The following is a 15,319-nucleotide window of genomic DNA, read 5'->3' on the forward strand; positions in this document are numbered from 1 at the left end:
ATGGGACTGCAGGGCCAGGGATTGAACCGCCAATCTTCCAATTGGCAGGCAACCGCTCCAACACGCAGCCAGAGCCGCCCAGGTTAACTGCTCCTCAGATCTCTGCAGCGTAATCCAGACAGCTAGCTAGACTATCTATCCAAAACTAAAACAACTTTTGAACGTACACATCGTCCACCAAAACTAGTTCCTTCCCGAGACTATTTTGCAGCGGCACCGTGGCTTCGTCCAGTGCTTAGCACAGCCCAACACGATTTAGATTGTGACAAACCACAGCACGTTCTTTTTCCATCCCACAATGCTGTGTGGACTAGCCAATGTGAGACTATTAAAAACTGAACAAAACTTTATCATTTATAATTTGACGTGTTTTTAGTGAGTTTGCTTGGGTCTCTAAATTCTTTTTGCAAATTGATGACCATCTAATTCAAGAGATAATTTTTTTTTGAAATTGTACACAAAGAACGAACCATGCCATTGGGGTGCACCTTTCTCACTTCTGTTTTTTTATACTCTGTTGACTTTAGAAAAAGCTGCCATAGCTACATCACGTTAGCTCAAAAATAAAAGGATATTTCTGTATCTTTGATTCATTCAGTTTTGAATGAAGAATGCACATCTAACTTCAACATCTCTTTCTGCTACTCAGGATTATCTACATTCACTGGGGAAGGCTCGAACTGCCCAGGTCCAGAAAGACGCCCGCATTGGAGAGGCCAAGAACAAGAGAGATGCTGTGATCAGGGTGAGATGTATCACGTTGTCTCCCTCCTCCCAGGATGTTGTTATTCCTATGAAGGTGTCTCATTTCAACACAACCATCGGGCAGCAACAGGATGTATGGGAATTGACAATCAACTTGTCAACTTGAGCAGTCAGTCACATAGTTTGTTCTGCTCATCATGATTGCTTGTATATTAAGCATCTTCATTCTGTTTATTCAATATTCTATTTTCTCCCTCTTGTTTCTGCAGGAGGCTCATGCGATGCAGGAGAAAGTCTCGGCTCAGTACAAGAATGAGATCGACATGGCGAAGGCCCAGAGGGACTATGAGCTGAAGAAGGCTGCCTACGACATTGAGGTCAACACAAAGAAGGCTGAGTCAGAGATGGCCTACCAGCTGCAGGTACACACGGGTGAAAAAGAACTGCGTGACTGCAATCAGTAACACATTTACTGACCTGGCTCTAATATTTCATAATATTGACCGACAAAATATAATATGCACGTACTATAATCTTCCAGGTAGCGAAGACGAAGCAGCTTATCGAGGAGGAGAAGATGCAGGTGCAGGTGGTCGAGCGGACGCAGCAGATCATGCTGCAGGAGCAGGAGATCAGCCGTAGGGAGAAGGAGCTGGAGGCCAAGGTGAAGAAACCTGCGGAGGCGGAGAGGTACCGCCTGGAGAAACTGGCCGAGGCCCAACGGTGAGTTGCCACGGCTCGCTGCGCTCCCAGAACAACAGGGTCCTGTTGTGAGAAGGCAGGTGGTCTTTCAGTTTTTAGTACCGAAGTTTAAGGCCCCCGTGTCTGCAGTACCTTTGCTCTTGTTGAAGTGTCCCAAGGAAAGATGCAGAATTTTTGGTTGTTGGAGGATTGCAGAAACTTTTATTTTGTATGAAGATTTAATCTGTCAGCTGCTTACCCTCCTTTTTTGTCTAAGTCACTCACACAGATAGATAAGGTGTTTTATGGCATGGTTAGGTAAATTAAAAAGAGTAGTGGAAGAAGTACTTGACCTTAGTATTTTACTTAAGTAAAAGACATACTATTTTACAGTAAAGTAAAAGTCCTGCATTCAAAATCTTACTTGAGTAAAAGTACAAAAGTATTAGCATCAAATTATATCTAAATTACCAAATGTTAAAGTACTCATGATGCAGAGTGGCTCATGTCAGAATAATATACAGTATATTACCGTTTATGATTGTAATATAATTATTGATGTATAAATGTTCCGCATCACTTTAATGAATGAAAGGAAAGAAAGTTCAAATTAATGTAAAACAATACTTGTACTGAATCGAGTAGATTACTTGATTTACTTGAGTAAATGTACTTGGTTATTTAACAATGATTGAAACAAGACAGGTGGAACTGTAGGCAACTTTTCATAGCCACAGACAAATCGTTTACTTTAAAAACAATCTCAACGTATTGTAGTGACAGAGTGTGAAATCCAATGAACATAATACTGTACTTCTTTTGACGATTAAGTGAAAATAGAGATCAGACTCAACCCTGCCTCCTGTTGTAGTATTGATCGTGATGTAGTAGTAGCATTCTGTGGTTTTCTGTCTGAGTCCGCTTTCCTTTCTCTCTCTCGCCGTCCAGTCTAAAGTTGATCATGGAGGCGGAGGCCGAAGCCGAGTCCATCAGGGTAAGTCGCAGATCATCACAGCTGATTCCAAACTCAGCTGTGTTTAGTTTTTCAAAACAGTTTAAAAATAAAAGTTAGGAATTTTTTGAAATGCCGCTCTTATGCCCACAAACGTTCTTGTTGTGTGCACGAGTCACAGAGTATCTCAGTTGGGCGTAGTTTCTCCTTAGTGTTTTCTGGAAAGAAAGTCCCCCGACCGTCCTCCTGTCTCCTTCAGATGAAAGGTGAGGCCGAGGCGTTTGCAGTGGAGGCCAAGGGTCGCGCCGAGGCAGAGCAGATGGCGAAGAAGGCAGAGGCCTTCCAGCAGTACAAGGACGGCGCCATGGTGGACATGCTGCTGCAGCAGCTACCTCTGGTGAGAGACAACACAGTGCTCCTTCTTTAACAGCCGATTATACCTTACATACAGCCGACTGTTATTGTACGTGGGTTGTTTGATTTGGTTTGGTTACAAAGCCATCCCTGGGTTCCACTTACTGTCCTGATTACAGCTTCATAATAATTCACTCTATTTATCTATTTCTTTTTCAAAGACATGAACAAAGACATATTAAGGACATAAATTGCATCAGTAAAGTAAAAAAAAAGTATCATTGTCTATTTGTTTTTTTGAAACTTGGGAAAGTCAAGCACTGCTATTTTCATTTCACATTTTAGAATTTGAATAAGAAAGTGTCAGAGAAAATATCACACAATTATATTTAAGTTTGTAAATGTTTTAACATTTGTTTGATTTGGTTACAAATCCATCCCTGGGTTCCAGGTACTGTCCTATTTACAGCTAATAATTTACTCTATTTACTGCACCTTTCTCGGAGCCACGAAGAATCAGAAAACAAAAAGAAAAGTAGCATTGTTAATTTGATTTCTTTGGCGTAACAGCACAATGTTTTTTTAGAAACTTGAGAAATTCAAGTACTGCCTTTTTAATTTCAGATTTTAGAATTTAAGAAGAAATTGTCAATATAAAAAAAAATATATATATATATCATGAAATTAGATTGAAGTTTGTAAAGGTTTTAACATTTGGCAATATCTGTCTTTCACCAGATGGCAGAAGAGATTAGCCGGCCTCTGTGTGCAGCCAACAAGGTTACCATGGTATCCAGTGGAGGCGGGGAGGTGGGCGCAGCCAAGCTGTCAGGAGAGGTGCTGGACATCATGGTCCGCCTCCCCGAGGCTGTGGAGAAGCTGACTGGAGTCAACATCTCCCAGGTAGCACAAACACTATATAATCCTGGACTTCACTGGACTTGCTGACGCTGGTCTGCTGATACATGTCATGTCAAATGCATCATGGACGACGCATGAAGAATGAATATCACAGCTGCATTGATTGATTATTTTTTTGCCAATTGAAGGCAGAAGAACACCAAAGCATCCTGGCATTTTATCTTAGTAAATTCATATGGAAAATGTGTCAGCATTAACAGTTTCATAGATTTAACATCTAAGACATTTTCTGCCAGCTAGTTGCCAACTCCGACATTTTGGCCCGGTGTTGGCCAGGTAGCACACCGTGGTTTTTATCAGAGTGGGAAACGGCGTTGATGAGAGCAGGGAGCCCGAATCAGACCACGTTGGCTTAAAAGCTGTAAGATGTTAAGATAAGCTACAATGCTCTGAGCGTTGTCACCATTTATTCATATAATAAATGAAGAACTGAACTTTAAGAAAAGACGTCCCTCTCTTTCCCTCTTGTCTCCATTCTGCAGGTGACCTCTCGTACAGGCTGATGGGAATCAACCAGTCGGATGACCAGACAGATACCCCCCCCCCTGCCCTAGCCTTATTACCTGTCTGGACTCTTTGCATGAGTCTGCTTAACACCTAACAGCCTCTCTCCTGTACTCCCATCACCTCCCCTCCCCCCCACCCCCTAATACTTTCCACATATTTTCTCTTTAAAAATTCAGGCCTGCGACTTAATTTACATTGGTTTGACCCGATATTTAAATGCATCAAAACAGGCAACAAGTAACTGCAGGCTGTGCATGCAGTACTTTTTACATTTTCACTTTCTTCTCTCTGCACGGCACGTTAATGAGAACGTCTTTATTCGTCTCCTTTTGTCTCAGTCTCTCCCCGCTGTCTGTTTACTTTTACCTCCATAACGGCCTGTCCACTGCCTCGCTGCCAAACCGTAAGTGCATCTTAACGTGAATGTTTAACACCAACACACATTCAAAACCTTGATTTACTAATGCACTAATATTGCATAGTCTCGACCTAAACCACTGACTTTGGTTTTAGCCATCACTCATCTCTCATCATGGGATTCTGATGGAATTCATATTTAATTTATCAAGGGAGATTAGGGTAATCATTTTGACCTTTTAATCGTTTTAAAGTTGTCATGGATGGTTGGAAATTCAGATAATCAAAATTGTGATGCCATCTGTATATCGGTTTGCTGTTCTAGGTATTAGAACTGTATATTTATAGTATTTTTTTTTTTACATCTGTCATTGTTTTCTATTTCATATCTGTGGGTTCTCCATCCACAATAACTTCTTCTAGTCTTTTCCTGCTGGATAAGTGTTAATACTATATATAGATAGATTATTATAGGACCCTTTGCATAAGGCATACCAGTATAATATAGACAAACATTAAAACCCTGTGCAGCAGCCCCACACTTTTCTCTGTGATTTCATGCAAAAATATTAAATGTTGTGCGTGTTGACTCACTCAAACCCACCTTTAGTTCCATCTACCCTGACTTCAGGTTCAATACTAAGCACTTCCGTGTCAAACATATTTATCTAATTGCTATTTTTATATCTGTCATCAGAGCACTGCAATTGTCACTTTCTACTGGATGCAGGAAATCCAGCTCAATTTACTGTTAACCTTTAAAGCTCTTCATTTATAAATCACGATGATATAAATTTTGTTATTTATGATGAAAGTTTACGACCAGGCAAAATAGAAATTTACAGTGAATCAAAAGCAGTTTTTTTTTCATAATCTAATGCTTTAATAACATCATAGGTAAAGCCCCTCTCCCAAGGACGTTTCCCAAGGACACTTAAACAAAAAAAAAAGATCTAAGCCAAAACAGGAGCTTGAACCTGGTCTTCTGGACTTTTCCACCCTGTAGCCCAGTAATGCAAACACTGTACTAAATGTATACAGTAAGTAAAGTGGCACCATTTATGTTGTTATAGCAAGTTATGTAGCAGCTCTAATAAAGATGTAGCTTGTAGAACTAAAGGTAAATATGGTGCAAATATAGCTTTATTATGGTAGCAATGGGAATACCACAGTCTAACTGTGAGATAACTGTTGAAATGCTGAACTATGTATCATTATTGTTGTTTTTCAAATGTGAAGAGATGTGCATGAGATGCTAAAGAGTCACTTAGATTACTGATTGTCAGATGATGCCAGCTTGTACTTCAGGGAAAAGGATGTATTCATATTTGGTGGTCAGATCATTTCTTCTCTAGTCAATCTTACTGTATTGTGTGCTGTGTCTTTGTGTTAACGTATTACTTTATGATACAAAGTTAATATCAAACAATCCATTGTAAGGAAGTTAAAATCTCTCAGTATATTTGTAATTTATCATCTTAGAGTCGATGCATCTGTCTATGATACGCTAGCGAGGGTTTACGAGCTAGCTCTGAAGTGTTGCAACTTGCCTTACATCGTAACCCTATTACACTGTCGTCCTCCATCATAAGCTCTGGGGAAAAACGTGTTTTTGTATCAGCAAGACATCAAAAAGAATTTAAACTTTTAGGAATCACACGATGGACAACGCATTTGCTTTTCTTTAGATTTTGAAAATGAATTGCATGTCTGATTTGGTTTGACTGAGCTGTATGATGTATGGCACTAAATGTAACCATAATAGTCCTTTTTATTTTAACACCTCACTGTTTGTCCGTCAGCCGTCTGCCCTGCTGATTACTGCACAGCCAAATCACATGGATTGAAATAGATCAATAGGATCAATAGGATTTTTCTGAAGGTATATTTCATTTATTTGAAGGTTATTTTGCATGCATATCCATGCCTGTTAGTCACACTTTCGCTCTAATTTATTCTTGCATATGTTTTAAGTCAGGACGCTGTACTCTACTGTGGGATTACCAAAGTAGGAGATTTTTTCATCAGCTTTAGAAAAGGAAATGTGATCTTTGTTGTGATCTCTGAAATTCTGTGTTTTAAGTGGAATCATACTCTGAAGTGACACTACATGTGGATATAGATGTATTTATACAGTATATATTTGATATTTAATGCAGTATCAGTGTAGCACTGTTAGCTTCACAGGTCACCATTAACAACTAACTTTTACTAACAGCAGTGTTTCACTATAAATGTATTTACGCTATTATCCGTTACAGAGTTTTCTGTTTTATTGCAACTCAGTAGTAAAGTTCGGCCAAGGATAATGGCACTTTGTTGCTTTTTAATTACTGTCTGTGAACTTCAGGTTCTGATTTTTTTTTTCTGGAAATTGTTATTCTACAAAGCTCTACAAATTAAAACATCATTAAATTGCAAAAAGGGAAATCATGTATGTCCTTTACAATGTCTAAAAACAGAACAATCTTATCCTATATTTAACTACGTGTTACTTAATAGTCTCTATGTATTCCTGTTAAACTCATGTACTTCTGTTTATACCTTTTGATTTGTGCTTGGGTTAAGCTTATTTGTTCCAGTTTTTTATTTATTTTCGTCAATGAACACTTTGTGTTGAATTGTATCAGGATAATAAACTTTTTTTTGCTACACATTTTTAAGTTTTTCCTTTCATTGATCTGTCACTGAATGTTGATTTTAGGTGTCTAGTTCACACTTGCACCTCCCTGGGAGCTGCAGTTTTCTACTGTTTGCACTGGGCAGCTCTACAGGAACACAGTGCCTTGCCCAAACGTGCTGGCACAGTTATTCCTGTTGTTGAATCTCAATTTATGTATTTTTGTTCTAGGAATTCAAACTAGTAACCATGTTAACACAGCCCTTGTCCTCACCCTAATGCTAGTCCTTCCTAATACAAAAGTGGGTCATTTGTGGCATAAACTCTACATCAACTGATGTGGACATAAGCTTAATGCAAATGGTAAATAATAGGCATACTATGCAGGCTATAAGGATGCAAGAACACTGCAGCAAAGGGGAATTGTTAAATGGTGGCTCTATAAATGAATTTGAGAACTGCATATGCTGAATTATATAGCCATATGGCGTCCATTCCAAGACCAACATTTTCATATTAATTGATCATTTTAATGCTGAGCCTACCACACATTGCAGACGGGGGTCATTGACACACCGGAAACCACTGTACGGTCTGTGGTGGGAAGCTGTGTCAAGTTAGCGAGAGATAGCGGAACTAACGCAGGAAGTAGGAGAATTTTGTCTTCAAAATTACGACATAAACCCCCTGAAAAATACAGGCATCTCTGTGTTTAGAACAAAATTCAAAACACATTATTGAGCAACAGCCTTCACTACAAATGGAGAGCAGCACCTGCTGACAAGTAGATAGTCAATCTACAGTATTATTTCCATAAATGTTCTTAGGTTAAAGATAACTGAGAATTATTGTATTTTATTACAATATCCACTTGTGTCGTGATTACATTTTAGAATTCAACATTGGTAAGCTACGTTTTTTTACTGTAAACCAATGGAAGTTATCAATGTGGCTCTTATTTTTTAAAGATGTGACCGGAAACGCAACTGTTTTCCTCCGACTGACTTGACTCTGCTGAGGAGCGCTGGAGGGGGAAAAAAAGGAAAAAAAAACGAAGAAAAAAAAGGCACATCTGAGGGGTTTGAGGGGAGGATTTTGACAAAGTTTCCCAACTGTCCCGACCCGAGGAGGCTCCGGGGGGGTTGACCGGGAATCGATTTCACCGGTAATTAACACAGGAGTTATTATTCCGTTGTTAATGAACTGTTTTGTTCAGTCTGTCTGAGAGCGCCGTCGTCCCAACCGCCGGAAGTCTGCATGAAGCTGCGTCTCCTACAGTGGCGGCGGCGTCGACGCTTTTTTTTTCTGTCTTCGTTTTTTTTTTTGTTCGAGACTTTTTTTTTTTCTCTTTTTTTATTTTCTCTCAGCGAGATGAGCAGGGAGTGAGGAATGGAGGCGTAGGCAGCGAGGCTGTTTGTATTTACTTAGCGACAAGCTAGTTAAGCACATCACTATACAGGCCTCCTCGCATCTATAGCAAGCCAGCGAACAAAAGGAGAAAATTAATGGAGGCACGTTAGCTAGCTCCCCCAGTCTTGTTGCGTTAACCAGCTACCGCTAGCCATGTTTGTTTACAACCCAGATGTCTCATTAAGCTCTTGACAGCTGGTTAGGTGCAGAGTGACACCTCTATGCTGACTGCTTTGCGAGGGGCTTCCTGTTTTAAACGGTTTATGACAAATTCGTTTTTAACAGGAATTACTCTATCACAGCCCGCAGCTAGCAGTACTCCAGTTTTGGAGCCAGCTAGTGTCCTTCGTCAAACATGGCTCTCAGAGCACTAACACATTGACTTTGTATTACACTAACAATGGCTCTACATTGTCAGATAGCGGCAGCCTGTGGAAAATTCAATTAATGTGCCATAGAAGCTTGCCCAGTCACGTGTTTGTAGGTAGTGGAGGGGGAGAGGAGGCTCACGAAAACAACGTTAAACATGCCTTGAGTTATGCACTGAATGTTTTGCATGAGATGTATCGTTTCCTCATTTGTTTCAGAGATTAACGTTATTATATAAGTGTATTATGTTGTTACGTTGAAGTTAAGTTTTCATGGGCATATACTTCCCTGAATAATTTAAGTTATTAGTAATATTAAATATCAGTTCAGCATTACTAACAATACCATGCTTGCCTTTCTTTGTATGTGAGCAATGTGGCTGTGCATGGCATTCACAATCTTCACATGCATACAGAAAACCAAACCTCAAAACGTATTTCACGATTGGTCTGTAACCGTAGCAAAGTATGTGGAAATAAACTGCAAATGCATGCCAAAATAGAACAATGAAACTATGAAACTTCCTTCTTTGTGCTACAGAAAACATGTTGCCTATGTGTCAGTGGGAGATGATCGGGAAACAGAAGATCAGAGGTTTGATAATGAAAAGATAAACAGTAGTCTTTTAAACAGTGAGTGTTGTCTTCAACAAACCATATGCATTCTCAGAAAAAAATATTTTCAACACCTACTGTACTAGCATCTACTTTGGAAGGACATGCCTCTGTGTTAATTGTCCAGGCGATCAATAGTTACAACATTTTGACACCAAATTGGATTGCACTCCAAAACCAGACTCAACACTGATAAAGTAACCACTCAAAGATTGTGTAATTTGTTCATCGCAATGCAAACTGTGTAGGAGACTCGTGAGGAAGTGCATGGGCTGTGTTACGAAACATTATCAAAAGCTTCAAAGACAGATTATCATCATTTCTCCACTCTTGTCTCTTCTATCCTCCTGTTTTTTCTTTAAATATTCATTCCCCCCCGGGATTGGACATCTTTGCCTGATTCCTTTCACATCCTCTTCTCTGTAAATCTGGTCAAATGATTTTAAAAATAACAACCTAACAGCATAAACCTAAAAGCATTACCCTTCAAACAAGTCATTTTTGTGCCAGCCATCTTTAACTTCTGGACTGGAATCCCTTAAAGCAATGGTTGCCTGCCTAGCAAAGTGGCTGATACGGGGCTCGCAGTCAACACTGAGCCTGAAACCTGCTCAGTGTCTCAGCAAACAGAGGAGAGGATCATGGGAGGAAACAATCTAAGATGATTGAAATGCAACCACGCATGGTCTCGTGTTACATGAAAGTTAAAAAGAAATAAAAATAAAAGCATAATAAGAAGGAGGAAGAGGAGGAGGACAGGTGTTTTCTAAGTGTGTTGCTTTTTAATTACAGAAATAATGGACGATTCCCATTTCAACTCATCATACTTTTGGTCTCCCGTCCCCACTGTACAAGGACAGGTAGAGGCAACCTTATTGTTGGAATTGTCTTGAAATACACATGGTGTAGTGGTATGTGCAGTCAAAAGATACCCAGGAGCGATTTTCATATTGACTGTTTATGGAAATAATTCAAACATTACATAACACCAGACAATCGTTTGACCCTGAACATGTAATAACAGAACCGATCAATGCTCGCTTACTCAGAGAAGTTGGCTTAATCTCACATAAGTCATGTGAACATGAGTTCTTGACATGGGGAGGGTTCAATTGATCATATGATCACTCCTGTCCCTCTCATCTCTTCATCCCCTCTTTGATCCTTTTTTTTTCGGTTCCTTTTTGCATTTCACTTTGCCTTCGTTCTCTCTTCTCTCCCATTTCCTTCTCATAACTTCATCTTCTTTTTCTAATGTCTTCCCCCGTTATCCCCATGCTTTGTCTTCGTCCCCTTTCTCTCCTTACTTTCTTTGTCACACATGTTTTGCGTTACCTTTATTGCCTCACCCATCTTCCTTGCTGCCTACATCACCTCCATCTGCTCCTGTTTTATTTTTCCTTATGTAAACCTAACCCATCCTCAATTCCTGTTCTCCACCTAACACCCTTGTATCTACCTACCTTACCATCCTTTCCTCTTTATTCTCTTTCCTCCTCTTATTTCCCTTCTCTTCCTTTTCATCTTCTTCCAATCTGCCTTGCCTACCAACTTCATACACACGGCTCATCTTGTTTACTGTCATACCACTTCTTCTTTTCATTTATTTTTTTTCTTTCTTTACACCTCACTTGTCTTTGTCATATCTCATGGCCTCCTTCCCCGTTAATCTCAACCTTCCTCTTATCCTACATCTCCCAATGTTTTACCCCCACCCATCTCGCACTCTTTTTCTCTTTATTACTTCACCCTTCCTCCTTTCATTCCTCTTACCACCCGCCCGCCCCTGTACTTATCCCTATCTAGATCGAGAACACCATGTTCCTGAACAAGGCAAAGGAGCAGCTGGGTCCAGAGAAGACCAATGTGCCCTCTTACTCTCACTCCTCTGCGTCTACCACCTCCTCCCCCCACTACCCCACGGCTGTGCTCGCCATCCCTGGTTCAGTGGACGCAGGGTCCGGGTTGCGGTTGGTCCCCAAACAGGAAGGTGGTGGGAGCACAGCAGGACTAGGTGGGCCTGGCGGCATGAGTGGGCTCGGGGGACACCTGCACCAGTCGCACACGACCCAGAACATCACCGTTGTACCTGTTCCCTCGACAGGTATCATGACTGCAGGTGAGTAGGCTGCCTTTTTTCCTTCCTAATCATGGCGTCCCCCATTCCATTTTACATATCTGTATCATCATATCATATTTGTCAGAACCACTATAAGATGGGTGCATGTGAGTCAGGAGTAACACCATAAACATTGAACTGCAGTTGCTACAGATCTTGATCTAGACAGGTTTCCTTCTATTTAAGCCGCTGACACACCAACCCGATTATCGGCCGTCGGACAGTCTGGTGACTCAGGTCTGTTTGGTGTGTTCTGTGCCTTCATTTGAGCCAGTTTGACGTGTTGAATCGGCCAGTGGACAGTCGGACTCAATGACCAATTACCGGAAATGATGAGCGTGAGAAATGCCTCTCAAAATCTGAAAAACTGACCTTTGTCGATCTGAAATGAAGACAAATTCAGCAACCCCATGGCCTATTTTTTGCTTAAAATGTTTTCCAAAACATGTTTCGGTGAATTATTTTCATACAATACGAGATCGTATTCCGAACGAGCCGCTATTATGGTCGGGGAGGAACCAGACCCACTTGACTCGTTCATCTAATCAGCTGCCGTTTTTTATTTTTTGGGCGACAATACAGATACCTGCTCTTATGGAGATGTATTTTGAATGTATGCTCAAGTCGGCATTGCTTCGGTGTGTTCCGAGGCACTTTTTTTACCAACTTTGGGGAGAGTGATCAGTTCGACTGCCTTTTCTGCCATCGGGTTGGTGTGTCAGAGCCTTAATAAAACATCTCTTCGTATTTAATATCAGTTTAAGCAGGATCTCAGGGCAGTCTGAGGTATAGGTGGTTAACGAATATTAATATATATAATCTATTTGAATCATTTGTTCACAATTAAGCATCATGACAAGTCTGTCAGTGCTGTGGTTTCAACCTTTACACCTAACTATAAGGTATAAGTATTTATGTGGCTTTAAATATTGGTAAAGAAGGTGATTTGGACAGTGCACCTGTTGCTAGCTGCTTTTATGAGGAATGGTCTCCTAATCTAAAATGTTTGTTTTGACCAGCAGTCAGATCACAGTTTCTCTTTTCCTCTTAGCCGGGTTAGTGATCACCACCCCTCAAGGCACACTGGTCCCCACTGCCTCCACGCAGTCATTTGTAGCTGGACACCCCACTGCCACCACCATGATAGTATCTGCAGTGCACCCCTCACATACAGGTAAAACACAGGCCCAGTTCAACGTCACTACAGTCATTTCAACGTGCTACGTCAAACAGCAGTTAGTTAAAAACATCATAATAATGATAATAACAACAATAAATGGAATTTATATAGCGCTTTTCACAGACTCAAAGCCGCTTTACAGGACAGGTAGAAAACATAACAGAACAATACAATACAAAACAAGATTCAGGCACAGATGAAAAGGGAGGAGGGCGTAGTGCTACAGATAGGCTGAGGTGAAAAGATTGGTCTTGAGGGACTCAGAGGTGCGGATCTCTAGGGGGAGGGAGTTCCAGATCCTGGGAGCTGCCCTGGAGGCTTTGTCCCCAAAACTGCAGAGGTTGGACTTGAGGGTGCAGAGGAGACTGAGGGATCTGGGAGGACCTTTAGGGTCGGTAGTGAGAGAGGAGGTCAGTGAGGTATGACGGTGCCAGAAGGTGGAGGGCTTGGTAGGTGAGGACCAGGATTTTGTAACATGGGATAAGTATTGTCAAAGATAATGTTTGACACGCCTTTTTGTTTGAGGAATATATTAGCTTTTTCAGCAATGCCTTGCTTCGCAATTCACACAGTAAATATCCCAGCTAAAGACTGCCCACTGTACACATCGTTGGCCATCATGCCGCTCTAGTGGAACAGGTGGGACTAAGCACATCACTTTACACAAACTTATAGAAAAGAATTGGTAGAATTATTATAGTTTGATGTAATAAAAACCTGTTTTTCCTCAGTATTTTGAATTCACAGCACATTTCCACCTTTTTGAGACCAAAATGAATGGAAGGACAGACACGCACATCTCATTTAATTTGAATTCTAGTTTTCCACCCACCATTTATTTATTTCTGACTTTTTCTGTGTTCATACAATTCATACAAACTGCAAGCATGCACACACTTGTGTATGTCCATACTCTTTGATGTGGATTGCTCCTGACAGAGGCAGCACCCCCTGCATAACAACTCATGTCTGTGATGTGTGGACCGATTTTTTCCTGCAATGGAATGGATGCTGTCTTCACACGGCTCTCAACAACTCTCCCCTCTATTCCCTTCCTATCTCTTTACTTATCTCTTGTTTCCAGACAAGAAGCAGGACATTGCTATCCCTCCTGCAGTTGTCATGCCCACTCCATCAAAGCGAGGCAGGAAGAGCAAACAGATGTTGGGCAGAGTGGGTGGGGTCCTCCCTCCTGGAAGTGATGCATTAATACTGGCACACCTTGCTGCTGGGGGGCAGGTGAGGGTCTGATGTATTCTTTGCTTATAGTCTTTTGTCTTTAGCTGGCTACACAACGGATTTCCATAGCCAGTGTAATTTCAACGCTTTAATCATAACTAATATGTTGTTTTGTTATTGTGTTAGCACCACACTGCTGACCCATATGACCTGTCAAATGATGAGGATGAGCATACCAACAAAGATGGACCCAAATCCTACAGGTAGTGGAAACATATTCAGAGAAAAGCATAGTTGTTTGGTCATCATAGATTTTTATTGAACATTTAGAAATTTAGTCCGCCAAAACAGACTATGACGTCATAGTCAGCGTCATTTCAACGCTTCCCATTCATTTCTATGGGAGCAGCTGTGCAATGCATTCTAGTAACGTCGCGGGGACTTTGTAGAAGCTGGGTTTTGAGTCGCCGGCTCATCATTTGCATAAAGTTAAATCCAGGCAACTTTATGCTAATGAGAAGAGGCCGGCTCAGCTTTGTGCTTCTAAAAAGCTGACAGAAATCTTTTAAACTGACCTTTGTCAATCTGAAATAAGACAGACTCATCTACTGCATAGCTTTGTTTCCTTTTAAGGTTTCTTTTAGCAGTGGGGGCAGGTCTGTCCAAACAACAAAACCCCCCAATAATGAGCTGACAGAACTGATAAGTTGAACGTTGTCCAATTAGTACGGACCCTCCGTGGTGACGTTTTTGGTGGAGCTGTTTGTTTAATAGTCGACTCGGAAAAAATCGTTTTGACAATAAACTACATCAACACAACAGTATGTAGAGTTAAACTGGGCGGGCCCAATAACCTCTCAATAGTTCTACTTGTTGTATTCCGAACGATCCGCAATTATGGTCGGTTTTGAAATCAGGAAGCCGCCAACCCCACATGACGCGTTTGTCCAATCAGCTGCAGCCATCGCGGTTGTAGGAGGGGGGGTTTCTTTGCTTGTCAGTGGTCATTAAAGAGAAACTGGTAGCAAGCCCACTAGTGTGCCAGGCTGAGAAGTACTATAAGCCTGCATTAAATCCAAATGAAGGTTCTCTTCTTTCTCTTACTCCTCACTTGCCAAGGTGTCGGATGTGTGCAGTGACGTTCTTCAGCAAGTCAGACATGCAGATCCACGCCAAGTCCCACACAGAGGCCAAGCCCCACAAGTGCCCCCACTGCTCCAAGTCATTTGCCAACTCCAGCTACCTGGCCCAGCACATCCGCATTCACAGCGGGGCAAAGCCCTACACCTGCACCTACTGCCAGAAAACATTCAGGCAGCTCAGTCACCTACAGCAGCACACACGGTACTGG

General features: G+C 41.2%; 2 protein-coding genes and 1 long non-coding RNA gene across 9 annotated transcripts in view; 2 read left to right on the top strand and 1 right to left on the bottom strand.

The window, feature by feature from the left end:
- flot1a (flotillin 1a) overlaps nucleotides 1-6,870 on the top strand; it is a 10,354-nt gene extending 3,484 nt beyond the window's left edge. Inside the window, exons 7-13 of the mRNA XM_032536315.1 lie at nucleotides 650-745; nucleotides 975-1,127; nucleotides 1,247-1,428; nucleotides 2,335-2,380; nucleotides 2,598-2,735; nucleotides 3,431-3,595; nucleotides 4,096-6,870. Of these exons, the coding sequence (XP_032392206.1) occupies nucleotides 650-745; nucleotides 975-1,127; nucleotides 1,247-1,428; nucleotides 2,335-2,380; nucleotides 2,598-2,735; nucleotides 3,431-3,595; nucleotides 4,096-4,116 (801 nt within the window). The 3' untranslated portion in view covers nucleotides 4,117-6,870. The remainder of the gene's footprint in view (nucleotides 1-649; nucleotides 746-974; nucleotides 1,128-1,246; nucleotides 1,429-2,334; nucleotides 2,381-2,597; nucleotides 2,736-3,430; nucleotides 3,596-4,095) is intronic.
- The window catches only part of LOC116702170 (uncharacterized), a 20,272-nt gene that overhangs the window by 1,808 nt on the left and 3,145 nt on the right, over nucleotides 1-15,319 (bottom strand). The window contains exon 2 of the long non-coding RNA XR_004335090.1: nucleotides 11,308-11,314. This is a non-coding gene — a long non-coding RNA (uncharacterized LOC116702170). The remainder of the gene's footprint in view (nucleotides 1-11,307; nucleotides 11,315-15,319) is intronic.
- The window catches only part of znf384a (zinc finger protein 384 a), a 13,124-nt gene continuing 5,901 nt past the window's right edge, over nucleotides 8,097-15,319 (top strand). For 2 of the 7 annotated variants that reach the window (XM_032536307.1, XM_032536312.1), the window contains exons 1-7: nucleotides 8,303-9,508; nucleotides 10,283-10,350; nucleotides 11,297-11,609; nucleotides 12,661-12,783; nucleotides 13,874-14,028; nucleotides 14,155-14,231; nucleotides 15,088-15,312. In XM_032536307.1, coding sequence (XP_032392198.1) covers nucleotides 9,391-9,508; nucleotides 10,283-10,350; nucleotides 11,297-11,609; nucleotides 12,661-12,783; nucleotides 13,874-14,028; nucleotides 14,155-14,231; nucleotides 15,088-15,312 — 1,079 coding nt within the window. In that variant the 5' untranslated portion in view covers nucleotides 8,303-9,390. Of the gene's footprint in view, nucleotides 8,263-8,297; nucleotides 9,509-10,282; nucleotides 10,351-11,296; nucleotides 11,610-12,660; nucleotides 12,784-13,873; nucleotides 14,029-14,154; nucleotides 14,232-15,087; nucleotides 15,313-15,319 lie in introns of those variants that run through there. The other 5 variants (XM_032536308.1, XM_032536310.1, XM_032536309.1 and 2 more) reach the window with 5 other exon arrangements.

Source organism: Etheostoma spectabile, chromosome 14 (genome assembly GCF_008692095.1).
Source record: "Etheostoma spectabile isolate EspeVRDwgs_2016 chromosome 14, UIUC_Espe_1.0, whole genome shotgun sequence".
NCBI classification, from domain to species: domain Eukaryota; kingdom Metazoa; phylum Chordata; class Actinopteri; order Perciformes; family Percidae; genus Etheostoma; species Etheostoma spectabile.